At 44.5% G+C, this 27479-nt stretch overlaps 1 protein-coding gene across 1 annotated transcript in view; it reads right to left on the bottom strand.

Moving 5' to 3' along the window:
• sspo (SCO-spondin) overlaps nt 1–27479 on the bottom strand; it is a 108275-nt gene that overhangs the window by 22073 nt on the left and 58723 nt on the right. The window contains exons 60-93 of the mRNA XM_059023438.1: nt 26643–26768; nt 26176–26267; nt 25062–25247; nt 24722–24892; nt 23925–24177; nt 23732–23778; nt 23457–23627; nt 22706–22834; nt 22132–22271; nt 21603–21697; nt 21469–21518; nt 21172–21342; nt 20500–20670; nt 19794–19873; nt 18309–18478; nt 17778–17824; nt 16540–16740; nt 15662–15832; nt 14908–15105; nt 13837–13936; nt 12315–12535; nt 11615–11764; nt 10842–11008; nt 9678–9835; nt 8829–9049; nt 8354–8389; nt 6718–6891; nt 6149–6358; nt 5761–5928; nt 4277–4411; nt 3545–3785; nt 2871–3023; nt 2314–2360; nt 712–882 (exon numbers count right to left, since the gene is read on the bottom strand). Of these exons, the coding sequence (XP_058879421.1) occupies nt 712–882; nt 2314–2360; nt 2871–3023; nt 3545–3785; nt 4277–4411; nt 5761–5928; nt 6149–6358; nt 6718–6891; nt 8354–8389; nt 8829–9049; nt 9678–9835; nt 10842–11008; nt 11615–11764; nt 12315–12535; nt 13837–13936; nt 14908–15105; nt 15662–15832; nt 16540–16740; nt 17778–17824; nt 18309–18478; nt 19794–19873; nt 20500–20670; nt 21172–21342; nt 21469–21518; nt 21603–21697; nt 22132–22271; nt 22706–22834; nt 23457–23627; nt 23732–23778; nt 23925–24177; nt 24722–24892; nt 25062–25247; nt 26176–26267; nt 26643–26768 (5021 nt within the window). The remainder of the gene's footprint in view (nt 1–711; nt 883–2313; nt 2361–2870; nt 3024–3544; nt 3786–4276; nt 4412–5760; nt 5929–6148; nt 6359–6717; nt 6892–8353; nt 8390–8828; nt 9050–9677; nt 9836–10841; nt 11009–11614; nt 11765–12314; nt 12536–13836; nt 13937–14907; nt 15106–15661; nt 15833–16539; nt 16741–17777; nt 17825–18308; nt 18479–19793; nt 19874–20499; nt 20671–21171; nt 21343–21468; nt 21519–21602; nt 21698–22131; nt 22272–22705; nt 22835–23456; nt 23628–23731; nt 23779–23924; nt 24178–24721; nt 24893–25061; nt 25248–26175; nt 26268–26642; nt 26769–27479) is intronic.

Raw genomic sequence — 27479 nt, 5'->3', positions numbered from 1 at the left:
CATCAGCGTTCACCCGGTTCCTAGCAGCTGATTGGTCTTTGTCAAGTCACGTCTTAAAGGATCCAAGTGATTCAGCATCAACAACATGGCTAGGTAACCCATTCCATAACCCCACCACATTCTGTGTGTACCTTCTGTCCTACCTCTGCTTAATTTCCAACTGTGCCCTCTGGTCCTGGTTTCTGTGCTGCACTTAAAAGTATTGGTTCAATCATATCCCCCCTAACTCTTCTTTGTTCTAGAAAGAATAGATTAAGTTCTTCATAGCGCATGACTTTAAACTCTAGGATTAGTCTAGTTGATCTTATTTGGAATCTTTCTAGGGCCACAATGACCTTTTGGTAATGCAGTGACCAGAATTGGAAACAGTATTTCAAGTGCAGTTTCACCAGTACATTATACAACCTCATCATAACCTCCTTTGATTTGTACTCTATACTTTTGACTCTATAATCACAATTCTGTTTTGCCTTTTTAATGGCTTCCCTACACTGGTTGCTGACAGTGATGATATGTCTATCACAACACCAAGGTATTTCTCTTGGGGAGCCTGTTCCAGTTCTACACCACCCATTTGGTGTTTGGAATCTACATTTTTGTGACTGGCACATAATGCCCTAAGAATGAGTCTTTGAGCACTTTGTTGAAGGCTTTTTGGAAGTCCAAGTATATTATGTGTTATGCTCTTTTTGTATGCAGGTGTCTGTGTACCTTGGCAGGGCTGGGTCCCACACTCCTGTGCCTCTCTCTCTGGCCCCTCGCAGGCAGACCCATGGTTTCGTGGCGGGGGGTTGATGCAGGCTCTGGTGCGGATCTGCGTTCCTCCTCCGCAGGTGACCGGACAGTCTGACCAGAGCGACCACGGGGTCCAGCCGCCGTCCACTGATGAAAAAACACAGACCACAGTCACAGAATGAGCACTTACACTAAATCAAGACTTTCAGCTTGGCCAAGGTTACACTGTCTTAGCAGTTAGACAAATCTGGGTGTCTCGTTTTTACACAAGGACAGGGTTATAAACACACACAGGCCGTGCACTCAGTCCTGGGTATATGAAGTATATTATTTAAATGATTCAGTAGCCAGGAGTTTGAGCAACCCCTGTTAAACATACTGTTCTTCCCTTATAGCTGCATGAACATCTCCTAACAGTCAACCTACAGACACAAAGGTGAGGCTTAATCAAGTGTGATCAGTTCAGAGCAGATTTAGCAGGGACCTGACTGATCAAACTCCTGGCACCTGTTGATTTTACTAATATGCCTAAACAAACGGAGTTCTGAAACCCAGGACCGGGTGGAGGACGTTTCTAACCCTGCATACAGAGATTTAGAAATGATGAGGTTGATTTAGTGTAACCTGATATTAAGATGTATAAAAATCCCTATGGGTACTCATTTGAGGAACCATCCCTGAAATCTGACACCCGAGAGACACCACAGAGAATCAGTACCACTGCAGAACTGAGTGGAAGGATGTCCAGGACAAAACAGGGTTGACTGTTGTGCAATCATATTGCAGTTTCCTATGCTTTTCCCTGGGTTTGCACTGTGCATTTAAAGTTCTTTAGTAGGGTTAAGCATGGATTCCACAGCCCTCTCCCATACATAATTGCCATGCCTGTCTGAGCTTCACTAAACCTTTTTAATGAGGATCTAGGCGGATAAAGTCTGTCTTCAAGTCAAGTCTGATTACTTCTTTATTTATGTATTAGAATTTCTGCTCACGTTTTGTTTTCAAGGGTGTCCTGGGGGGACAGTAGGCTCTTACTGCTCTTAGACGAAGCATTGATGACCTTTATAAAAGTTTCTCATGGTAAATTTGCACAGAAATGCTGTAGTCTTCCCAAAGCTTTTCTCATGATTATAGTCTGCATTTGCCATAGTTTACCATGGTTTGCCATATTTTTATTTTATTGTATTTGCTTTACCATACCTCTCAATGCTTTACCATGCTTTTAATACACTTTGCGTTTCTTCTTTCATTGGAAACCTTTAAATGTGGATGTCTGAAGCTGGGAGAGATTCTCCTGAGCACATTAGTACTGTGGATCTAAACCCTCAACCCCATGTAATGAATTGGCATCTCAACCCGTTGAGTAGAATGGAAAGGCAAGGACTGGAGGCAAATCACCAACCATACGGTCCGAAGACTAACATCTTTCCATTCAACTTGAGAGCGAGTTGAGAGGTAAGTATGTGTCTCATGCTGATGTATTATTAACTCATCAGTCGCTAGGAGGACATTCATTACATTCAGCTAGCTGTCTGCCCACTGAAATGTCAATGTCAGCCTGCAGTGTGTGTCACTGACCTTTGCACTCAATGTCCTGACAGTAAACTCCTTCCGGGGTGCAGATGCTGGAAAACAGAATCAATAAATAATAACAACATCTCTATCATCTTTGTTCATCTTTGTGTCACTGAATCCTGCCCACCCAAAGTGCTCCCGATACAGGGTCAACTGTACATATTCATGGATAGGAGAGATAGGGTCAACTGTACATATTCATGGATAGGAGAGATAGGGTCAACTGTACATATTAACTGTAATAAGAATATTCTTTATTTGATTTACCATACCTCTACAATGTATTCCAGTACTTCCAATATATTTCAGAATCTGTACATAATATTTACCAATCTATTCTTTCGAGAATGCTAAATATATTTAATCTATTTCCATATATAACAATCCTACTGGAGTGTTTAGACTTGTGCCCCTTATTTTGAAGATGCAGGGTAAAGACTCGAGATCTCAGAATCTGTGCTTTCCTTGTGCTTTACCATGCTTTCACTGTGCTTTTTTACACTTTGCTGTGCTTTTACTGTGGGAAATGTTTACAAGTGCATAGCCCTTGTTGCACTCACCACTGCTGACACTCTCCCACCAGCCAGGTGGCTCCCAGAGAGAGCTCCTGGTTGTCATGGAGACACAGGGGGGGGCAGGTTCCTGGGTCACATGGTCTTGTCTGGGCCTGCTCCCTCTGGCACTCCCTGTCCTTCGATCCCGAGGTGGATGACCTTCAGACACAAAACAGACACACAGAGACACTGAGAAAGACTTCCAGTCGAATTGATTACGTTTCTTTTAGTATTTCTAAAACATAGACTCTGCTGACCCTGCTCAACCCAAACAAGTCATTGAATTACTTTCATTTTCTTTATGTATTGGAGGTTTTTCTGTCAACATGTGCTTTACTGTCAGGCATTTGTCCGTTTTTAAGTCTCTCTTTTTTTTACCTTACAGTATATGACATGACCAGTCTTAATGTCTAGGTTGTCAATGCTGCAACTCATGGCAGACCCAATAAAAACCTTCTATGAGATATTATCATGTAATAAAAACAAAAAGGGACAATGAGACAGATTGTGCAGTGACCAGCGTTTATCACCATATCAGCACTGTGAGCAATGTTTGTATCGTGTTGCTGTGCTTGTGTCTGGTACTTGGAGCATTGTTTGTGTTGTGTTGCTATGTTTGTGTTGTGGTGCTGTGTGTGTCTGGGTTGTGTTGCTGAGTTTGTGGTACTCAGGTGGCTCACCGGAATCGTGTTCGTCTGCCGGCCCCGCAGGACACACTGCAGGATGACCATGTGGACCAGGAGCTCCAGCCGCAGTCGGGAGCGGGGCAGGTCAGGTTGGTGCAAGAGATGCGCCCCTCGGCACAGGTGCAGTTATTACAATCTTGCCCCAGGGAGCTTCCTGGCGCCCAGCTGTGCCCCAGTGCGTCTGCACACTCACACTGCCAGGGCTGCACACAGGCGCCATCTTGCTCTAGGTAACCTGCAAAGACACAAGAGTATCAGTCCTGCTCCAGGAAAAACCTGAAATCACACACAAGCTCCAGAACCTGCACACACAAACAAGAGAATAAACCACCCTTCTCTAGGTAACCTGCACACACAAACAGAGAATAAACCACCCTTCTCTAGGTAACCTGCACACACAAACAGAGAATAAACCATCCTGCTCCAGGTAACCGGCACACACGGGGTTAATGACAACAGCAAAAAAACTGTTTTTCATCACATTCAGCACAGCCCTTGTGGGATATTGAACCAAGGTTGTTTAAAATGGTCTTCAGCAGCAAGGCTATGAACCTTAAGCTTAAATCTTTTTTTTTCATTATATTTTTTAATTCTACTTTTAGGGCTATTGTGATGATAAAAATTGTTTGCGGGTAGAGTTTATTCTCCTCTAATCCTAAACTGAAAGCACCACTCCATGCCCCCTCCACCCCACCCTACCTCAGCCCAGCCCCCTGCTTTCCATACCTGCGGGGCACCTGCAGCCTGGCTGGCACTCTGTGCTGTCCTGGCAGGTGATGCCCTGCTGTAGGTCCGAGCAGTGTCGTGGGCAGCGGTTGGCACAGTCCACAAACTCAAGACCAGAGGGACAGCCCTCTCCATCTGCAACAAAAGAAAGAGAGAGAGAAAATGAGCCCTCGAAAGCTCTGAGCAGTTGTACCAAAGGAAACATTGTGTCCATGGAGAGAGTCTAATGAAAAGCAACCAGACTAATCCCAGGGCTGAAAGTAATGAACTACGAAGACAACTGAATCTATCTATTGAAAGAACTGAAGAATTAGGTGGGACACTGAGGTCTTTAAAATCTTAATAGGCGTTGGCAAAGTTAACTTTAACTAATACTTTAAGTGTAGTACAGGAACCAAGACCAGAAGACACATTTGGAAATTCAGTGTAGATAGACGTCACACGGACAGTGGTAAGGTTATGGAATGGGTTACCTAGCCATGTTGTTGACACTGAATCATCGGTCCTTTAGGAGCCAACTTTACAAAGTTTTGAGATTAATCAGCTTCTAGTTCAAAAATGTTCTTACGTTCTTATGTATGGGTGCCTAGACCATTGGTCATCTAAGTTCTTTGGCCACATGTATACATGTGTATGTGTGAGACGCTCAAGGCATTTATTATCTATATATTTATAATCATTGTAATCATAATTTGATTAAAAAGAATGTATTAAATACCTGGGGCCATATGCATAAAACATTATTCCTGAACCTGTTTAACATATAACATATATGTCGAGTGGATCGCGCCTCCTCACCCCAGGGGAGTGGATTGCCTCCTCACCCCAGGGGAGTGGATTGCCTCCTCACCCCAGGGGAGTGGATCGTGCCTCCTCACCCCAGGGAAGTGGATCGCCTCCTCACCCCAGGGGAGTGGATCGCCTCCTCACCCCAGGGGAGTGGATTGCCTCCTCACCCCAGGGGAGTGGATTGCCTCCTCACCCCAGGGGAGTGGATCGTGCCTCCTCACCCCAGGGAAGTGGATCGCCTCCTCACCCCAGGGGAGTGGATCGCCTCCACACCCCAGGGGAGTGGATCGCCTCCACACCCCAGGGGAGTGGATTGCCTCCTCACCCCAGGGGAGTGGATTGCCTCCTCACCCCAGGGGAGTGGATTGCCTCCTCACCCCAGGGGAGTGGATCGTGCCTCCTCACCCCAGGGAAGTGGATCGCCTCCTCACCCCAGGGGAGTGGATCGCCTCCTCACCCCAGGGGAGTGGATTGCCTCCTCACCCCAGGGGAGTGGATTGCCTCCTCACCCCAGGGGAGTGGATCGTGCCTCCTCACCCCAGGGAAGTGGATCGCCTCCTCACCCCAGGGGAGTGGATCGCCTCCACACCCCAGGGGAGTGGATCGCCTCCACACCCCAGGGGAGTGGATTGCATCCTCACCACAGGGGAGTGGTTCGCCTCCTCACCACAGGGGAGTGGATTGTGCCTCCTCACCACAGGGTTTGCTGTTGCAGATTTTCACTTGGTTCTTCTCCCCCTCGCAGCTGTTGCCTCCATTCTTGGGTGGGGGGCTAGAACAGGATCGGGTTCGAATAGACTTCCCGCCACCACACTTTCTGTCACACCACGACCAGGGGCTCCAACGAGACCAGCTGCCATTAACTGGGAAGAAACAACAGGGAATACAGCAGGGTTACCAACTGAGAACAAGCAGCTCGGAGTACACACAGGATACATGATGGTTCCGAGTGGGAAATGTAAAAATAATCAATGACTGAGGGGAGACATAAACACAGGGGGGAGAGCTGTTTATGTTTTTACTTATGGTGGTAGATTTCATGTGTACTGTATGTGAGTACATGTCAGTGTGAGAGGGACTCACCGCGGCAGGCACGGATATTACAGAACCTTGTCTCGATGTTTCCTCCCAGGATGTCATCACACCAGCTCCCATTGGCTCCAGGAGAGAGGAAGGTCCTTATGCGCTGCTGCTGCCCAACACCACACGACCGGGAACACTCCCCCCAGTCTGCCCACGGGTTCCAGGAGCAGTTCCTACTGGCGCAGTCCTCGCCCTGACAGTCCTCAACACCTGGCAGGAGGTACAGAGTGGGGTTAGAAACACCTGACACCACCAGGGACAGGAAAACGTGTTCTTGGGACTCGGGACTTTTTTAAACAAGCTTGTTTCATCTGTATTTCAGTTAAAGTTGGGACAGAAATTTGAATATTCGCTTCAGTGTTTGTATTCAGTGGCAAAAATGACTATGATATGTATTTCAGGCTTCATTCGTTCATTGGTTTCCTTTGCATGATATCGATTTAATTCTAACCAAGATAATTTCTTTTATCAAATCGATATCATGCAAAGGAAACCAATGCATGAATGAGGTCTGAAACACATAACAGCAGGCCGCCCTTGTAAAGGAGAGATTCAGAGGGTGCTGGTACCGGTGGTGGCACACTGCGGCAGGTTGCAGGCTCTCTCCTGGAAGCCCTCTCCAGTGCATGGGTCTCTGCGTTCGCACACCCGGGTTCGAGTCTTCAGGGCTGGATTCCTAGTGTCAGAGCAGGACTGGGAGCAGGGGCTCCAACTGGTCCAGGGGCCGAAACCATCGCTGGGCTCTGTGGAGGAGGGGTGAACCGCAAACAGACACTGCACTTATTGTACTTTCCCTTATAAACAGGGGGACCATGTGGCTACCAGTGTCTCAGCTTACCGTCCCCTTTTCTTTAGGAGAAGCCGGACTACACTTACCAGAATGCATTGCGATGCAAGCTGAAAAGCCTGAACTGTCTCAAACTGTCCCAGTAAACGCAGAGCTATAGCTATGGCCAAAAGTTTTGCATCACCCTAGAATTAATTAGAATGAAACCTGCTGAATAATGTTAAGTTAACATATTGAATTACATACCGCTTTGTAGTTTTCCATATACTTAATGAAAAACTGACAAAAATTTAAAAATGTGACATTTTTAAATCTAACATGAAATTCTGTACTACTATTATGACTTCCAGTAGACTTTTGGGATATCATTTTGTAGTTTCTTTGATTACATGACAGGGTTTTTTTTTTTTTTTAACATTATCAGCATGATTTTCAAAAGGGGCAAAATAAGAACTAGGTTGCAAAATGATTTTTAAAGCATGATTAATGTAATTACATCACTTGATTTATATTTCTAAAGCGTCAACAGGTGAATACACGACTCATTCATCTAAACCCTTTGAAAGCCATATACTTAGTGACCTAAATCAGGTTTTAGAAATTACTTTGTGACCTAGTTCTTATTTTGCGTCTTTTGAAAATTATACTCTATTTCTCAATCCTAAAATTCTAGGTGGTGCAAAACTTTTTTTTTTTAACCATAGCTGTTGATCAATCTACTTATAAAAGTTTAAGATGATAAATTGCACATTAATTTTGTAGTTTTCCCATGATTATTCCAAGGTTATACCTCTCGGGGCTTTACAATGCTTTATTACACTTTGCTGGGCTTTTACTGCAGGAAACCTTGATGAGAGCAATGGAGAAGTTCCCATGTGATTGTAATGAGAGTTAACTGGCTCCAGCTTTCTGGCTGGACACAATCAGTACTACTCTGAGTCTGGTACCTGGACACATTGCACTTCTATTACTTACCACTTTACAAGAGACAACATGTACTTGTACAGAGGGCAATAACACATTTATACAGCAGCTAATCCAATAATACATTTATACAGCAGCTTACCCAACTTCTGCATACACTTTCATAAAAGTATTTCAAAAACAGAAAGGGTGACATGGTGGAAACTTTCGGAAAGTCACCAAGAATTCAGTTTAAATAAGATCTTTTGTGTTAAAGCTCTAGTCTGCTTGGTCAGAAACCATCTAACAGCCTGATGTAAACCAGGGTTAGGCAACTCAGGTCCATTACCTGTTCAGAATAACTTCAGTACCGGTTCAGGTGTTTAAGTGGTTCCATTTAAAATGTACTGTAGGTTCTGGTTGGAACAAAGCTTTGGGCTGGAAGTGACAGTCACCTATCCGTGGTCTACTCTAAACCAACTGGCTACACAAGCAAATCTACAGGATATAGTTACCTGGGCCAGTGGGTTCCTCTGTGGGATGAGTGACAGCTGCAAAGAGAAATAGTTATCAATTTTTACAAAGCATGGCCACCTTTTCTATCCTATGTTGACCAACTCCGACTGCCTTGTCTTCCATACCCTTCTAGAGGACATAATCAAGCATCTCTCTCTCTCTTTATTATTATTATTATTTGTTTATTTAGCAGATGCCTTTATCCAAGGCGGCTTGCAGAGACTAGGGTGTGTGAACTATGCATCAGCTGCAGAGTCACTTACAATTACGTCACATCCGAAAGACGGAGCACAAGGAGGTTAAGTGACTTGCTCAGGGTCACACAATGAGTCAGTGGCTGAGGTGGGATTTGATCTCTCTCTCTGCTTTATTATTATTTAGATATATTTTTCCTGATAAATTGTTCTTTTGATGTTAAAAATAAAAAAATAAAAACTTACAAACAAAGCAGGAGAAACGTCCTGTCACTATTACCTGGGCAGTCAGGCGTCTGGCAGTACATCACCTCCTCTCTCGCTCCGGCACAGTCCTTGCCCCCGTGGGCCGGTGCCGGGTCGGTACAGTCTCGAGTGCGGGTCCTGTGGCCCAGGCCTCCGCAGGTCAAGGAGCAGGATCCCCAAGTGCCCCAGGGAGAGAGGCCCCCATCCAGGGGACAGGAGGACAAGGAACAGTTCCATCGGCTGTGCTGACACACACTGGGGCACACAGGACACAGCGCTGTTAAACGGGCACTCCCTCGCCAAACACGGGCAAATTAATTATTACCTTGGTGTTTCATTTATACAATTACTGCTGCAGTGAGCATGTTACGCACATTTTAAAATTATGTTTTTATGGTGTTTGCAAATGCTAAAATAAAACATGTGTAGAACCTGTAGTTTCATCCCAGATCACACCTATTGCAGTTTGTATTGCACTTGGTCTCATCAGGAAGCACACCCATACCAGTCACTGTAACAGGAATTCCTCTCCTAGCCCTGCAGCCTGAGCATCTCCTGTCTGTAACTTAGCTAATTCTTATTAGGTGCATCCACTGATTTATCGGGTGCACAGTGCTGCTACCTGACCTGAAAGAATTAAGAAAATCTTAGAGTGTTCTGCACCATGCCAGTCTAATCTGGGCTGTACTATACCTTGGAGGGTCTGTACTCCCCAGGAGTTAGATTTATTTTGTATTTGTTGTTTTGTTTGTTTACTGTTAAAAAAATAATAACAATGAAAACATATTTTAACACAATGAAAACACAAAAGTTTATCAACTGGCCTGTAGCTTGCTGGTGAGTATAGGCTGCACTATAGCCCGCAGTGTCTGTCTGTACTCACCAGGAGCTGCACCCGTGATGGAGGGCCTCTCCTGGAGGAAGCTCGTCTCCGAGGGTCAATGTGGCCCCCTGAGCGGTCAGAGTCGGGGTGGTCGAGCCATTCACAGAGTGATTCTGCATCTGCTGCAGGGTCTCTTGGTCCAGCACGCAGGGACACTCCTGCAACACAATCACAAACTGTCACGAGAACTGCGGTTCACTGTCTAACATTACACCGGGTGTGGTCCAGCACATACAGGCAGGCACATGGGGTCACCTGGGCTGGACTCTGGAGTGTTCTCATTTGTTCCACCTTGTAATTTGGAGTCAGTAATATACAGAGTACAATAAAACCTCAGAGTCACGAACACACCACTTCAGCCGAACACACCACTTTTAGCTGGAAGTGTGCAGTCACTCAACCATGCTTACAATGCAACCAGAATCCAGTTTGTAAAAAGTGCAATGTTAACCTAGTGAAATGGTAAGTACTTGGAATTGCAAACTTGTTACACTTTCAATTGAAAGAGAACATTGAAAGATATTTTTAAAAACCTGACAGCGGTGTCATACTTGGCAATGGGAACACAGTAAAAACAGATGTATCATACGGAAATCTGAAGAGGATGAGATTTTGAAAAAGCACTCCATGCATCGAGAAAGCAAGCACTACGTTAGCCCAGCTTTTCCTGGACGTCTAAATCGGTGTTTTTGCTACAGTTACAATTTGAATAGTAAGTTCAATTTTGCATTTCCCCCCCATGTATAGTACAGTTTTAAAGCCTTTCACACTATAACATGAGTATTGCATTACTGTGCTGTATCTTTGAATTATTTGCCAGATTAAGGCTGTAGATAGCAGGCGTACTCATTTATTAAAACCATCGACTTAAGAACAACAAGTCTGTAAATCAAAACTGAACACTGAAGGCATTGAAAAAGACTTCTAGTCGAAACATTTGCCATTTAACTTATTACGTTTCTTTTAGTATTTCACTGAACATGAATCCTAAGGCAACCACTTCTCTGACTGATCTCAAAACTGTAAAATCAGGCCTTACAGGACCCCAGTGATTCAGCATCAACAACATGGCTAAGTAACCCTAGGTAACCTATTCCATACCCTCACCTCTCCCTGTGTAAAGAAGTGCCTCCTTCCCTCTGACCTATCTCTGTCTCCACTCACCGTGATGCAGGAGCCGTTGTGAAAGAAGGTGTTGACAGGACAGTGGCAGCCCTCCTCACAGCTCTCGCTGAAGCACTCCATCAGCCCGCTCACGTGGGCACAGCTGTAGGGACACCCTTCACCCAGAAGACACTCGCGGTACAGACGATCTGGAGGGCAGCCCACCTCTGAGAGGGGGAGAGGAAGAGGGAGGGCGGGAGAGGGTGGGAATGGGGGCGTGGGAGATAGAAAGAGGGGATGTGAGAGAGGGGAGAGAAAGTGGGTGACAGGAGGAGAGGGAGGGTGAGGGAAGAATGGGGAGAGAAGTGAGGAGATGTGGAGAGGAGGGGAATGAGGGAGAGGATGAGAGGAAAAGAGGATGTGAGAAAGGGGGAGAGGAAGAGAGGGAGGGGATGGGGAAAGAGGGCAAGATAAGTGAGGGGAAGAGGACAGGAGGAGATGGAGTGAGGTGGTAGAGGGTGGGGAGGAGTGGGTTAGAGGGAGGGAATAGGGGAGTGGGAGAGAGGTGAATGTGATGGGAGGGAGGGGGAGAATTTGGGTATTTTAGAATGTGACAACAAAACCATGGCATAAATGTTAAACCGTAGTATAAAAGATTTGTATCTGATAAATTTTGCATATTCCAGAACTAGTGTTACACCCAGTCAGACACACAGACAGAGGCACACACATACTAACATGCCGGTGTTGTTAAGTTTATTGAGAGACACTGTTGAATCCTGGTAGACAAACACTAGCAGACACACACTCACACACTAACACGTGTTACTCACCAAGGCACACTTGAGTGTTGCACGTCTTGCTCTGTTGGGAGAGCCCAGGGCAGTCTGGGAAACGGCAGGAGCGGGTTCGAATCTGCTCCCCTCCCCCACAGGTGACAGTGCACTCCATCCACGGAGACCACTCCCACCAAGGACTGGCATCTGCAGACAGACACAGAATATACAGCAGGACACACAGACAGACACAGGCACACACACAGAATATACAGCAGGACACACAGTCAGACACATGCAAAATATACAATGGTCAAACACACTTGATGGCCTGCTGTAATGCTTTTTTTCCTTTTTATTTATTTATTTTCGTAATGAGAGGTCCACAACAAAATGCTTGCACAAGCTGAGCTGAGCTGGCTTCCAGGAGCACTTCATCTTTCTCTCCCCTGTCTGAATCAGAACAGTTGCAAACATCCAGTGACAATGTAAATAAAGCTAACTGGGCATTGGTAAGAACTCCTAAGAACTATTTCATTAACAATATAATCCATCTTTTAACACACCCCAGAAAGTGTTGAAATGACCCTTTACTAATCGGTTATTGTAATTTTAAGTAAAGCGCCACCTACTGGTGATCTCTCAGCTTCGAGGATGGCAGAGAGCTGTGTAGCTGTCTTCTAGTTGAAGTGTTGGCCACTGAATTTACCGTCTGTAATTATTCTGTACTGCGTTTTAAATTTCACACGGCTCTTACCTCCACAGGGCAGGGAGTTACAGTCCCTCTGTTGCTCCGCCTCTCCTGGACAGCCCCTCCCCCCATTCTGAGGGGCAGGGTTACTGCACTCCCGGAACCGGTACTGAGTCCCATCCCCACAGCTCTCAGAGCAGGGAGACCATGCCCCCCAGGGACTCCAGCTGCCGTCCAGTCGACAGGCAGGGTCGGCCTTGCAGTGCAGGTGTCCGCTGTCACAGGTACTGAGGGGTAGAGAGAGAGGAACACATCACACATGCTGCTCACTCAGTAAAACAACACCATCAAATGACAAGACAAGTTAACCCTTAGAAAAGTGTATTGTAGTAAAAGACTAGCAAAGTGTAACTTGTCAGCCAAGCAGAGTCTGTCCCTGTTTTTGTCTGTCTCGTTTCTCTTTGAAAAAGCATATCTTGGTACATTGCCTTAAGATTGTGAATTGACTTTAAATAGATGACTAACAACTAAAATGTTTCTTATTTATTTTCAACTATTACTTTTGAATCATATTTGCAAAAATGTGTTAAGTGCTTTGAATGGCGCTATGTAGTGTAAGTGCAGTGCTGCTGCTGCTGTTGTAAAACACAGTGAAAGCATTGTGAAGCCCAGGGAGGTACGAAATCCTACTCAAAACAGAGCTAACCATGGGAAACTATTGTAAATACACAGTATAACCATTGGAAAAGCATACTAACAATGCAAAATTACATTGCAAATTTACCGGGGTAAACCTTTATAAAGGAAAAGACCTCGAAAAAAGAAGGGAAAGATGGGACTTCACTGAAGTTTATAAAATCCTAAATGTTACTGATGAAGTTAAGCCAAATCTCTAATTTAGCAGGATGAGAGGGCATACAGTTAATGTAAGCTGAGCAGAGTTTAGAACAGATGGTAGGGAGCATTTTTTACACAGTTGTAAATGCGTGGAATAGCCTACCAGGTGAAGTATCTAAAACACTGGGAACATTAACAAACACAATTAGATTCTGTCCTATTAAATTAGATCGCCACAGTCAAGGCGAATGGTGTGCTAACAGGGTACGACCCTTAAGGTCTTAAGACTCGTACCAGGCCTCTCTTTTGACTCGGACCGGGTTTACAGAGCATATTACTCCAGTCTTGAGAAGCCTTCATCAGGACTGATTTTAAGATTTTGTTGTTGACCAATAAGATCCTTCATGGGCTAGCTCCTCAGACCTGCTGTATGAATACATTCCAGCCCGTTCTCTACGCTCTTTACTGCAGGGCTATTGACCATCCCGAAGGCTCGGCTCAAAACTGTAGGAGGTATTGAGGGCATTCAGGCACCGTGCTCCCTATTTATGGATTTCTTTCCTGAAACATATCAGGGACTCAGCATCGGTGCCAATTCTTTAACTCGAGATTAAGAATGTTTTTGTTTGACAAGGCATTTTATTTTTTTTAAATGTTTTTTATGTATTATATGCACAGCGCTTTGAGGTGTTCCACAGAAGTCGCTTTATAAATCTCTATTGTATTGTATTGTATTGTCTTATGTTCTTACCAGTTCTGGCAGGCGGTATGAATGGTCTCCCCTGGCTCGCTGTACTCCCAGAGCGTGGAGCCCGGCCACACCCAGGTACCATTCCCTGTCTCAGGCATGCCTTGACAGAGAGAGACATCACATGCGTATTACATACAGGAGGAATCATAGGATCATTACATTCAATACCGTCCCAGTCCATTATTAAACTACCTTTACATAAACTACTTTTACATACTTGTTGGTATTTAGGTGTACCAGCGCCTGTTAAGAAACCAAAGCTTCCACAACCTGGCTGCAGCAAATTTCTGCCATACTCTGAAGTGTGGAATATAAATATGGAAATGATCTTGTTTCTCTATTCTGAACAGGAGACGCAATAGAAAAAGGGTAGGTTGTTGTTCTAAAGACGATATATAGCCTACAATCACGTAATAATAGCATAGCCCATTTTTTTGTAAATCTGTAACAGTTTTATTGCCAGTGTAGTTTTTGTAGTCGTTATGTTGTTAGCTGCAGAATGATGTAAGTAAAAGAGCAGCTGGTGTGTGCTACATTGTGTTCATGTGTTGTTCCAAATGCTCTGAACTCCACTACAGAAGCACCAGTGTGCAAATAACTTTTCCTTAATGTAACTTTTCTAGAATTATAAGGTTTATTCTTGGGGTGTAAAGTGAGAGAAAGGGTTTGTGTCTGCACTGGGGGTAGCAGAGGTATAATCCATCCCTGAAATTATCGAAAGTATTTTACAAAAGCTTCAGTCATTTTAGTCTCGACCTTGAATCCCCATAACCAGGGTTTCCCAAACTTTCACTGCTCAAGACATTAGAAATCCTCACTAAGAACCCCACTCAAAGAATCTGTAGACTGTGAAATGTAGTTCTCCTACAGTCACCCCCCACCTTGATGGAACATACTGTCAGCGTTTACAAACATACATAGAGCTGATGTCAAGATAGTAAGTGTGGCATTCAGTTGGCCTGGGGATCATTGCTTTGTGATGCGTCTGGGTCGTAGACATTTGTTAAATCTTGAAGCAAGCCTGTTTGCAAACAGTCTTTGAGAGCTTGTCTGTCAGTCTGCTGTCCTCACCGGTGGTGTTGTTCTGGTATTTGCAGCGGCACTGAGACGGAGACACACACTCCCCATCCTGGAGGACCTGCTGTCCGGGGCAGCCGCAGGAGGGCTGGCACTCACCGCTGTCCTCACACACCGTGTCGCTATGGAAATCACTACACGAGCGAGGACAAGGCTTCCCACAAGGGAACTCCTCCAATCCCCCGCCACACTCTAAATGCAGAGAGAGAGAGAGAGAGGTTAGAACCATTGCAATGAAAAGGCAGCACCGTCTACAGGTTACTGGTAAACCTCTGACTCTATGCCCAAGTCTATAGGATCAAAAATAGAAAAATGGGACATCTAACATGAAATACTATTATGGCTTCAGGTAGACTTTTGCAATATCATTTTGTAGTGTATTTAATTACATGATGTTAAATAAAATATCTAAAATTATGTTCATATAGTTTTTTTTTTTTGTTTTTTTTTAAATGAGGTCTCAATCCTAAAATTCTAGGTGACGCAAAACAGTGAATATTGTATTTATCATAAAGATTTGCCTTCCAGAAATTCGGTTGACAGATAGGTAAGTTCATAGGTTAGGTTTAGGGGGACTAAGACGGCGCAGAGAAATCCTGAAAATCTTACAAACATGCATTGCAAGAGAGTGGTCACTTGTATCTGGCAATTCCCAGGCAGGCTACAATTAGCTGTCCCGGCATTCTCCAGCTACTGCATGCAGTATATTCACAATTGATCATGGAGCCCAAATGTCGACTAGACAGACCTGAGCAGACAGTTTCGTTGTCATGGCAGCCTCGACTCTGTCGCACCTCTCCATGGCAGGGCAGTCCTCCAAACCTTGCGGGGGGGCTGTTGCACTCCCTCGTCCGGACAGACACCCCCTCACAGCCATCACAGGGGGACCAGGGACCCCATAAACTCCAGGACCCGTGAACTGGGTTGACATAAGAACACCAGAACATGTTCTTGAGAACATCAGTGCTTGTACGGTTCCTAGTAGCTGACTGATCTCAAAACACTGTCAAGTCAAGTCGTAAAGGATCTCAATGATTCAGCATAAAAAAACATGGCTTAGTGACCCTAGGTAACCCATTCCATAAACTCACCATACTTTGTGATGACACTGAGACACAGAGACACTTCAGACATGGATCATTCAGGATTAAGAGCTACTGATGCCCAGAGAATATTGATGAAACTTAAGTTTGTGAATATCATTTATATATAATACCATCTATATGTGTCCAGTGGACTACTGATGCAAACTAAACTTTGGCCAGCTTAAGACAACTGTATTATTATTAACTGTTTGCTGTCCAAGACTAGACAAAAACAATTCAATGTATAAAGAAATGATGTGATCATGTGTTTGTAAGCGCTGTTGTGTTTTGAACTGCATTGAGTGCAGTTGATTTTTTTTGTTACAATGTTATTGTGCAGTGTTACATAAGAATATAAGAACACAAGAAAATGTACAAGCGATATCAAGTTGGGTCTTAAAGGATCCCAGTGATTCAGCATCAACAACATGGCTTGGTAACCCATTCCATACACTGATGTAGTACCTACTGTCCTAAGCCTCAACCTAATATCTTACTCTGTCCTCTGGTTCAGTGCTCATAGGGTTTGTCAACTCCTTACCTGGACAGAAGGAGACAGAGGGGCATTGTTTCCTCTCGATCTGCACCCCGAGGTCCGCGTGGTGTTCATGTACCCCCTCACACTCCGCTCCTCTGTTCTGGGGTGCAGGGCAGGAGCAGCTCCGATAGCGAGTCACCATCTCCATCCCACAGGTCCTGGAACATGGAGTCCATCCTGACCACTCGCACCAGCCACCGGACACTGCAGATCAAACAGCCGCGTGAGTCACCCACCTCAACGCCCCTCAGCATGCTCATTGTGCCTAGGATAACCTTCCGTTTGTGTAAGCCATGCTCAGTTTATTTTTTATATAAATGTTTCCCACAGTAAAAGTATAACAACGTGAACTAAAGCATAGTGAAAGGATGGCAAAGCACAGAGAAGCATGGTAAAGCATATTAGAATGCATGGCAAACCATGGTAAATGCTTGGTATAACCATGGGAAAAGCAAGGGAAAACTGAAAAATTACAGTGCGAATTTATCGAGATAAACCTAGTAGGGAACTTGAGTCAGAAATGTGGATCCTGTCGCTCTGCAGCTACTAGTCACCAAAAAAAGGCAATTAAATGGAATTTAAATAAAAATCAATAAAAAATACAAGTGCTACAGAGTTGACCATCTCAATCCCAACAAGTATGCTGAGTGTCAAAGATCTGTCTCCTCAAGAACAAAAATAAAAAGACTTTTGCATCATTCTGACTGCCACTGTCTTCTAATATATCCCCAGATATGCCAATATTCCTTGTATGTGATGGCAGCGTGTTCAGAGCTGTTACAAAAATTTGAATGGACCAGAAACAACTGGGGTAGCTTTGCCAGTACCTTAGATTTCCTATAAACTTTTCTCTTGCATAGCTAGTCACAGTATCTCAATTACATTTAAAAAATACAATAGAGTTCTTCATTTCAATCTCTACATGCATGCTGAGTTTCAAGAAGATCTATCTCCACAAGAAGAAGATTTTGTCCCCCTTTTTGATTGCTTATTTCTCCTGATCTATCCACAAATATTAAAATATTGTTGAGAGCTGTCCAGAATCTTATTTTGAATGGTGTTGAAACACCAGGGACAGCTGTGGCAATACTCTACATTTTCTATAAATGTGATCCTGTGTTGGTAGGCATATAGGCAGTTACAGTAGTTTTCCTCCTTCCTTTATTGAGACTTGACCAGAGTGACTCCGACTATGACCCTCTGCTGCAGCTTTTCGTGGTTAAAGTATATGTGTAACTCACCAGCACAGGGAACATTAGTGCAGATCAGCTTCCCCTTCACACAAGTACTGAAAAAGAAATAATTTCAAATTAAAATCAATAACACCCTGTATTCAGTAAGTGCTATGGAGCTGATAAACAGTATCTTTGATGGAAACCACTAGAATTAAAATGGGTGACGCTTTCTCATTTCAGCTTGGCATATTCAGTTGTTAATTCAACTCAAGTGCTTAAAAAAATGGTTTTAATCAGATGTGTTTTCATTTGAATGTAAGGTGTGCCTTGCTGTTTAGCTACTATGCACAGAAGTGTTTTTAGCTGTTCGATCTTCTGATCAAAATCCATATGTTTAGAAAATTTAAATGTTGTTGATACATCGATTAATGTCGATAAATGTGTATGTGATAATCGATTAACCAGTAAACACCCCTTAAAATGTGCATGAAAAGTAAGGGGAAATTTAGTATTAAGGCCAGTTAAAAAATACATGATAAAATGAAGGTAATTTTAATCCCAGAGCTTCGTCTGGTGTGTAGAGGAGGGTGCTCTCACCAGTTGTTGCAGCTGTCGGCTCGCAGGACGGTCTCTCCTGGCAGGAAGCGCTCCCCTGTGCGCAGGTCCAGACAGGTGCAGTCCTGCCGCTCCACACAGGCCGTCCCGTTCTTATTCAGCACCTTCCCACTACTGCAGTAACAGCCCGGCTCACAGCTCCACACACAATGCTGCAAACACAGGACGGACGTTAGTACGAGAACACAAGAACAAGAGCAGGTCATTCAGCCCGTCTGCGCTCGTCTGGTTCCTAGAGGCTGATTGATCTGAAAACTTTGTCAAGTGGGGTCTTTAAGAATCCCAATGATTCAGCATCAATAACATGACTAGGTAACCCATTCCATACCCTCACCACTCTCTGTATAAAGAAGTGCCTCCTACCCTCTGTCTTAAGTCTCCACTTAATTTCCAGCTGTGTGTCTTCTGGGTCTGGTTTCTGAGTTGGTTAGGGTTACATTTGTCAACTCCTTTTAAGATTTGAAAGACTTCAATCCCTATTAGTTCTTCTTTGTTCTAGGCTAAAATAAATATAGTATTTCAACCTCAATCTCGTAACTAGGGCTTCTGATTTTTGGTTTCAACCGATCAAAAACAATAAAACACCCCTGATACAAAAACAATTAAAATCGGTGTATAGCCAATAAACACCGGAAAAACACTGAATAAACACCGGAAATGGTTACTCAATTCACATTGACTTCACCCCTTTCCCATAAAAAAAAAAATACTACTACAAAAAAAGTACCTTTCCCAGTGCAGCTGGGCAATATCCCTCCTTCCAGACACGTATCTAATACGTTCTGAATACTTTAAACCCACCCCAACTACATAGTGGCAGCAAATTCCTACATTTCTATTGGAGACTCCTTTTGTGAGATTTAAAACGAGATTACAATTAGAAGTCTTGTTCACAGGATTTAAAGCTATATTACAGTTACAGGGAGAATTTAAAACAGAATTACAAATTGTGGCGAAATGTAAAAAAATGCCGAGACACACAAAAACCCCAGAAGGATGTGCCCGTGACCATAAGGATTTCATTGTGGAAGACAGCAAAGGAAAGAAGGTACAACCTAAATGTGCAAGTACTGTCAAGTTACTATACATATTGTGACAGAAAAAAAATACCCAAGCATTCTGGAAAGTAACCAAAAACAATAACTTCATACAGTATATAAAAAGCGAAAGCCCCGCAAAAAAAAACGATTTACATAAAACTCGAAAATAGCTAAAAATAAGCACTGAAAAATGAAATTAATAAAAACAGAAGCCCTACTCATAACACAATGGGGTGTATAAAAAGGACAATCTTGAACAAAACCAGCTAACCTATTATAACATTTATCAAGTCTAGAAAGAGCAGTTTCATTGAAAGGCAATTAAACAGTATTGACAATGCATAATCCAATACTGGAAACAATATTGTTTGATAATCGGACATTGAAAAGTTTAGCATAGCATGAGGCACGAATAAAGAGAGCTCACCGAGATATCATCACAGGACCGAGGGCAGGACGGGCCACAGCTGCTGAACACAGAACCCTCGATGGAGGAACAGTCCACCGCTGCAACGAGAAACATCAGTGAACTTAGACACAAACTCACATGCAACAGGATCTCAGCAAAGCAGAGACACACAGAGACACAGAACTCAGTCATCTCAGCAATGCACACACACACACACAGAACTCAGTGATCTCAGCAAAGCACACACACACACACACACAGAGAACTCAGTGATCTCAGCAATGCACACACACAGAGACACATAACTCAGTGATCTCAGCAACGCACACACACACACACACACACACAGAACTCAGTGATCTCAGCAATGCACATACACACAGACACAGAACTCAGTGATCTCAGCAATGCACACACACACAGACACAGAACTCAGTGATCTCAGCAATGCACACACACACTGAGACACAGAATTCAGTGATCTCAGCAATGCACACACACGCACTGATACACTGAATTGCAGTGACTTCAGCAATTCATTCACACATATGCACACACACAGATGCAATGACTTCAGCAATACACACACACAGATGCAATGACCTCAGCAATGCGCACACACACACACACACACACAGATGCAATGACCTTAGCAATGCACACACACACACACACACAGATGCACAGAACTGCAGTAACCTCAGCAATGCTTTAATTGTCTTACCTGGGCAGTCGTGTGAGTGGCAGGAGCTGACCTCAGAGCTAGGACCCTCACAGTAATCCCCATCTCCGCCAGGGGTCGGGCTGTCACACTCCCGACTGCGGCTCCAAACCCCTCCGCCACATGACTTGGTACACTCCGTCCAGTTACTCCACCCACTCCAGCCTCCGCTCACTGTCTCGTAAGCAAAGAGGTATACACAGAGTTTTACGGAGGTTTGAAGAAATATTTACATAGAGGTTTGCAGACAGGGTTACACAGAAGTTTACAGAGAGGTTTACAGAGAAGTTTACAAAGAGATTTAAAGAAATGTTTACAGACATTTACAGAGAGGTTTGCAGAAAGGTTTACACATCACAAAATATTACTGTGTCATTGTAGCTCAAATGGATCAAATTCAGGTGTGGTGTTGGTTGACATATGAAACGCATGTCATTGAGAAAGCTGTGTAATTCATGTAGCGCCATATGGCGTCTAATGGTGGCAAAAATGAATGGCATTATGAATGTAGTTTGTCCTAATTCTTCGCCATGTGGGATACATATAACATTTGATTTTTGAACTTGTTTCTTTGACACAAGAGGTCGAATAATAGTCTATTTGAGCTGCTATTATAAATGAAAGACAACCGTCTCTCCTGTATTCTACACACAGAGAGCATCTCGTCAGACTCACGTGCGCAGGGAGCAGTGTTGCAGATCTGGTCCTGCCTGTCAGGTCCGATGCAGGGCAGTCCACTCCCCGACCGAGCCGGGCTGGCACAGAACCGGTAGTGATTCTGCAGTCCAGTCCCACAGGTGACAGAACACTCGCTCCACGGAGTCCATTCAGACCACTGGCCATTTACTGCAGTTACAGAGAGGGGGGGGGGGGGGGGGGGGGGGGGAATACACAGGTCATGGGGTTTATTTAATCTCACACCTCTGAACCAAACAGTCTCCTCTCCTAAAGACACTGTAACTTGTCTCTTACCGTCACAGCTGAGTTGAGTGCAGTTTGTGATTCTCCCATCCACACAGGAACTAGGAAGAGGAGAGAGCATTGAGTAACAAGTGATATTTAACTGCTGGTATTAAGCATGTTTAGAGAAGCGGATGAGAAGTTACCAGTTGTTGCAGTCCCTCCTCACAATATCCCCTGGAGAAAACTGTTCCCCATTCTCAACACACTGGCACTTGGACACGGGGACACACTCCAAGTTCTGGAACACACAGACAGGGAGAGAACAGAGAACTTAGAACTACGTAGCTTAGAAAAAACATGAAACAGAGGACACCCAATGGTTCCAAGTGAGCAACTCTAAAATAATCAATGAGCAACAGAAGTCAAAACCAACAACAGAGAATGTTCTACAGAGGCTGTGTCGTGCTTGGTTTTCTAGAGGCAGTGTGGTGCTTGTGTTCTAGAGGGGCAGTGGTTCTTCTGTTCTAGAGGGGCAGTGGTGCTTCTTTTCTAGAGAGGCAGTGTGATGTTTGTGTTCTAGAGAGGCAGTGTGGTGCTTGTGTTTTAGAGAGGCAGTGTAATAGTTGTGTTCTAGAGAGGCAGTGTGGTGTTTGTGTTCTAGAGAAGTAGTGTGGTGCTTGTGTTCTAGAGAGGCAGTGTGGTGCTTGTTTTCCAGTGTGTGGTGGAGCTGACCTGCAGCAGAGTCCCCTCAGGGCAGTAGCAGCCCGGTTCACAGGTCTTGTTCACAGAGTCCAGGGAGAGGTCAGCGCAGGTCACATGATCATCCGCACATGCCTTCCACTGCCGGTCACTGGGGCAACTGGACACATTACCTGAGAGGAAGAGAGAGGAAGCATGGATAGAGCAACACACATGCTTCATAACACTAAGGGGGCAGTAGATTTGCTCTATCTGTAGTAATGAATCTTGGATCGGTCACATTGCACTTTGGTTTGGCCAATTCCTGGATAGTTCTGGATTGCTCTGCCAGCAGCTGCTATCCTTGTTCATTCTTAAGGTTGTTTGAAGTTGAACAGCAAACAAGAATTCTTAGCATTTTTGTAGGCCTTATGCAGGTGCAGTCATTTAACTTGCACTCAAGGTAAAATAAACAACCTCTACTCAGAGTTGCTATTCAGTTTCTGCCGGGTTCACAGGATTACTTGATCAATGCTCTCTTCTGGCAATCTGCTTTTCTGCAGCCCTGAGGTGTCACTGTACCAGGTTATCTCTGTCCACTCGTCCCCAGAGCCACAGCAACACTCACCGCAGGGCAACACGTTGCAGCTTGCATATTCGCTGCTGCGTGAGCCTGTGCCGATGCGGGTTCGATTCCTGTAGCCGCCTCCACAGGGAACTGTGCATTCGGACCAGGAGGCCCACTCACTCCACACACCTGGGAACACATGAAACAGGACACGCTAGCACACAGACACAGATATAACTGCAAATAAGACACATGCAATGCCACAGTACAACGCTATACAAACTGTGCTTTTGATCACTTTAACAAGGTCCCACGGAAGACCTTGTCTGCATGCTAAAATATCTCTCTGTTTCTGAAAATGCTGCTTTCTGTGGTTTTAATTTAATGAAACTTGTTTGAGACAAATTGCACTCAAATCAAACAGTCAGCGCAATAGTCCTAATAGCACTTGTAAAAGTTTACCACTGTATATTTGCATGTTTATTTTCTCATGTGTTTCCCCTGGTTATACTATGTTTACCATGTTTTTTTTTATTAATATGCTTTACTACACCTCTCTGAGATTTACAGTGCTTATCTGTGATATACCATGATTTGACTATGCTTTACTATACGTATTTATGCTTTAATTATACTACACTTTTATAAGGGAATTACTGTACTCTGTGAATGTTCATGCTTTTTCTTCTATCTGTAAGCTACTGTGGTTACTCCTAATTTGGAAATCCTCATTAATGGAATAACCACAGTATTCTCTGGACGTTGATAGCGTGTCTATCTGTAAGCTGCTGCACTGGGGGCCCAGCCTTACCCTTGCAGGACTGCAGGCTGCAGAAGTCCATGTCAACGCTGGAGCCTGGGCATTCCCGCCCCCCGAACGCTGCCGGCGGATTGGTTCCTGAGCGGTAGCGCCTCCTGGTGCCCACGTCACAGGTCTTACTGCAGGAGCTCCACTGAGTCCACGCACTCCAGCCACAGTCCACTGCGAACAGAGACAGAGATCAGAGCAGTGCCACTGCAACCACAACTGAGTTACTGTGTTACTAACTACAATGTTGTGACCGAAGAGGACAAGATCTCCCTTACTTGGACAGGGTGTTGTTCCACAGACCATCTCGCCTTGAGAACATGTGCTGCAACAGACCCAGAGAGACAGGGGTGTTACAACATACGAACATATAAGTAAAGAAAGTTTACCAAACAAGAGGAGGCTATTCGTTCCTAATAGCTTATCAATCTCAAACCGAGGAACTAGAGATCAGATGTCAGGTGGCAGTACCAGTTGTTACAGGAGTCCCATAGCAGAGTAGTGCCTGGAGGGTGGAGCTGCCCCAGGTGGTAACACCAGCACTGGTTGGGGGGCACACAGGAGTCGTTCTGCAGGTACAGCCCCTCTGTGCAGTAGCAGCCTTCATAGCAGGCCGTGGCACACTCCACGCTGGCAGTGAGGTCCAGACACATCCTCGGACAGCCCCCGCCTGAGCGCTGGCACTCCTCCGCACTCTGATAAACCATGTTGTCCGGACAGGCATCTGCAACACAGACAGGGAAACGAAACACAGGATAGTGGTCAGACTAAACTGGAAAGGGTCAAAGAGGGAGGGGAGAACACAGGAGAGTTGTCAGACTAAACTGGACAGGGTTAAAGAGGGAGGGGAGAACACAGGAGAGTGGTTGTATTGGACTGGACAGGGTCAAAATGGGAAGGATGAACACATGACAGTGGTGAGACTAAATTGGACAGTGTGAAAGTGGGAGGCAGACAGTGTCAAAGAGGGAGAGAAGAATGCAGGAGGGTGGTCAGACTGGACAGGCTAGGAAGGCAGAGGTGACACTGGTAAGCAAATCCTTTCACTGCACAAGGGGAGTCAATGCCCTCACTTCATAATGTGATGATCCTGGTAGGTTGCTTCAATATAGGAGTTATCTATGCAAAAAGTAGATTGTGCTGTATATGATCACATTGTGAAGAAAAAGGTTTGAATCTGCAATCTCCAGGTTTAATCACACGTTAAAGGAAAGGAGAGTAGCAGAGCACCAGTGCCTCTTTGTGGTCTGTATACCAGTCAGAGGTACCTTGGCAGGGCTGCGTGTTGCAGTCTCTGGTCTGGATGTGTGGCCCGGGACAATCCTCCCCTCCGTGTTTAGGGAGGGGGGCAGTGCATCTCCTGTTTCTGGTCTGGACCCCAGAGTCGCAATCTGAGGTACAGCTGGACCAGGGAGACCAGCTGCTCCACCCCCCTGGCACTGCCAAAAAAACAAAAACCACAATATTAATTATTCAAGTAAGAAAATGATTTCACCAACTTAAATTCAATAGAGCCGGATGCTCAGGTTATTTCAGAAATGGAAACACCCTCTTCTCCCTGACTAGTTCAGAGAGCTCTCCTTCACCATCTCCTCTATGCTTTGTTACCTGGGCAGGGCAGGGTAGCACACAGCTCCTGTTCCTCAGCCGCTCCGGAGCAGGCATCGCCGGCGGTGTCGTTACAGGATCTGAACCTCCTCCTCACGCCCACATTATCAACATGAAGGAAGCAGCTTTTACTGCATTGAGACCAGGGTGTCCACTCACTCCACTGCTGCCCCTGCAACTCCAAGCCTGCAGCACAGAGCAATCAGAGACACCACCATCAGCATCACCATCCATACCGCCCAGCATCCCAGACCCACCCTTATAAAAGTTTCTTATAGTAAAAGGATAGCAAAGTGTAATAAAGCACACTGAATGCATGGCAAAGCATAGGTAAGCACTGTGAAGCACAGAGATGTAAAGTATATTAGAATACCTGGCAATCCATGGTAAATGCATGGTATAACCATAGGAAAAGCGTGGGAAAACAACAAAATTACAGTGGAACTGTATTGTGGTAAACTTTTATAAGGGTGGATATTTTCACTTTGTACACCCTTATATAAATGGGAATACCAGGATCCAGGAACTCAGACGTTACACCTCAATAATCAATCACCGGAATAAAGCAGACACTGCTCTCCCATTGTTTTCTATGGAGGTCAGCCGTTCATTTATTACTCAATAACGGAACAGCAACTAAAGGACAGCTGAGAGATGACATTAATTAATGACACCTGTTCTTAATCCACTGCATCCTGATGAAACGGTTCACAGAGACGCTTGAGCCCAGCTTTCAAAAACTCTTTTAGTGCACAACAATAATAATTTCAGACAAACAAACGTAAACAAATAACTATAAAGGTTGTATTATAATAGTGATAACGGCACTGCTGCTGTTAATAATGTACCGTAACTGTTCAAACACATGTGTTTTAACAGGACAGCACAATCTTTCCACTCAATTAAGCCGATCTCAGTCCAGCTGTGACTGGATAAACCCAATAACAGCAGCTAGCCTGTAAGGTCCTAAAGTCCTGCAGTCTAGTTGTGCCACACTTTCTGCATTGATTGCATTTCCAGCACTACACTGTGTCTCAGCTGTGCCCTCTCACACTTCCTTATCGGTCTCTCAATGCTCTGTGACTCTCCTGATGAGAAAGCCTCACTATCCTACCTGTCGGACAGTCGCTGTGACACTTGCGTGCCTCCACTGAGTCCCCAGGGCAGGGAGAGCCTCCATTCAGAGCTGGCGGGTTTGAGGGAGACCTGGAGAAGAGACATTGAGAAGGATGTTTCAAAAAGCGATTTACACTTCTGGAAATAACCAAGACAAGCAGCAGTTCTATAGGAAAGTTAAACAGAGTACAAAGCGGTAATAATTGTGAAACTGGATGAATGAATGAATAAACACTCTGACATGTCATCATGAAGTATGTTTTAGTAATACAGGCCTCTATCCACAAAGCTTTTAACTCGAGAGCTGTTTAAAGTTTTTTTTTGTTTGTTTTATTATTAATAAAATTAAGTTTGAACTGTTTTTTTTCCATTTGAATTTGAAAAAACATTCTTTAAATAATGCTTTGTGAGTGGAATCCGCAGAAGCTGTGACAGGTAATAAAAATGTGTAGTGACATCACTGACCTGTAGCGCTCCTGAATTCCCACACCGCACCTACTGTCACAGGGTGTCCATGGCGACCAGGCTGACCAATCACAGTTCACAGGGCACTGCGAGTCATCGCAGGAGACTCGCCCCTCAAGACACATGCTGACACAGGGAGAGAAACAAAAGAGGAAACTTAACCAGTAATTATGTAAACATATCCTGGTTCAGTATCCCATAATAAATACACTGCACTAAAACTGCACTGAAAATAGAGGAATGTGTACAAGACTGGCGTTCTGTGTAACAGTATTGTAAACTGCTTTATCTTTCATAGGATTGGCTGCCCTGTTAATAACAATACCCTGCCTATCTTTGGTATACTGTATGATTATTAGTGAGCTGCTTATCAACCCATAGTTATGAAATCTGTTCTCTTACAAAAACAAATGAGTTGAACCTTGTAGCATAGCAGAGGTCCTGCACATGAGAAATGTTTGTTTTGTGTGTTGTTTTCGTTTGGGGTTTTTTGTGTTTTTGGTAAACAGTATCTTTTGTAAATAATTTTGTAAACAGTTATTAGAGAGCCAGACACTCCATCTGGGACATTCCACCTGCTGTGTTTGGCTGCGGGAAAAAGCAGCTGGTGATTGTCCAGCTGCAGATCCATAACCAGCAGGCGGGCTTGTACCAGCGGAGCGTCTCACTGTAAAAGGGTCAGCTAACACACCTCAGGACTGCTAGAAGGCCATGAGTCAAAATCCTTAAGAGCTAAAATCCTCTGGTCACCGTGTGTATAACAGAGATTGGAGCTCTATGAGTAAGAAGCCAACTCCTTTGACCACTGTGTGTTTAACCGGGATCGGAGCATATCAT

The sequence above is a fragment of the Acipenser ruthenus genome, chromosome 4 (assembly GCF_902713425.1).
Source record: "Acipenser ruthenus chromosome 4, fAciRut3.2 maternal haplotype, whole genome shotgun sequence".
Classification (NCBI taxonomy): Eukaryota; Metazoa; Chordata; class Actinopteri; order Acipenseriformes; family Acipenseridae; genus Acipenser; species Acipenser ruthenus.
This window is presented reverse-complemented; position numbering and strand designations above follow the sequence as displayed.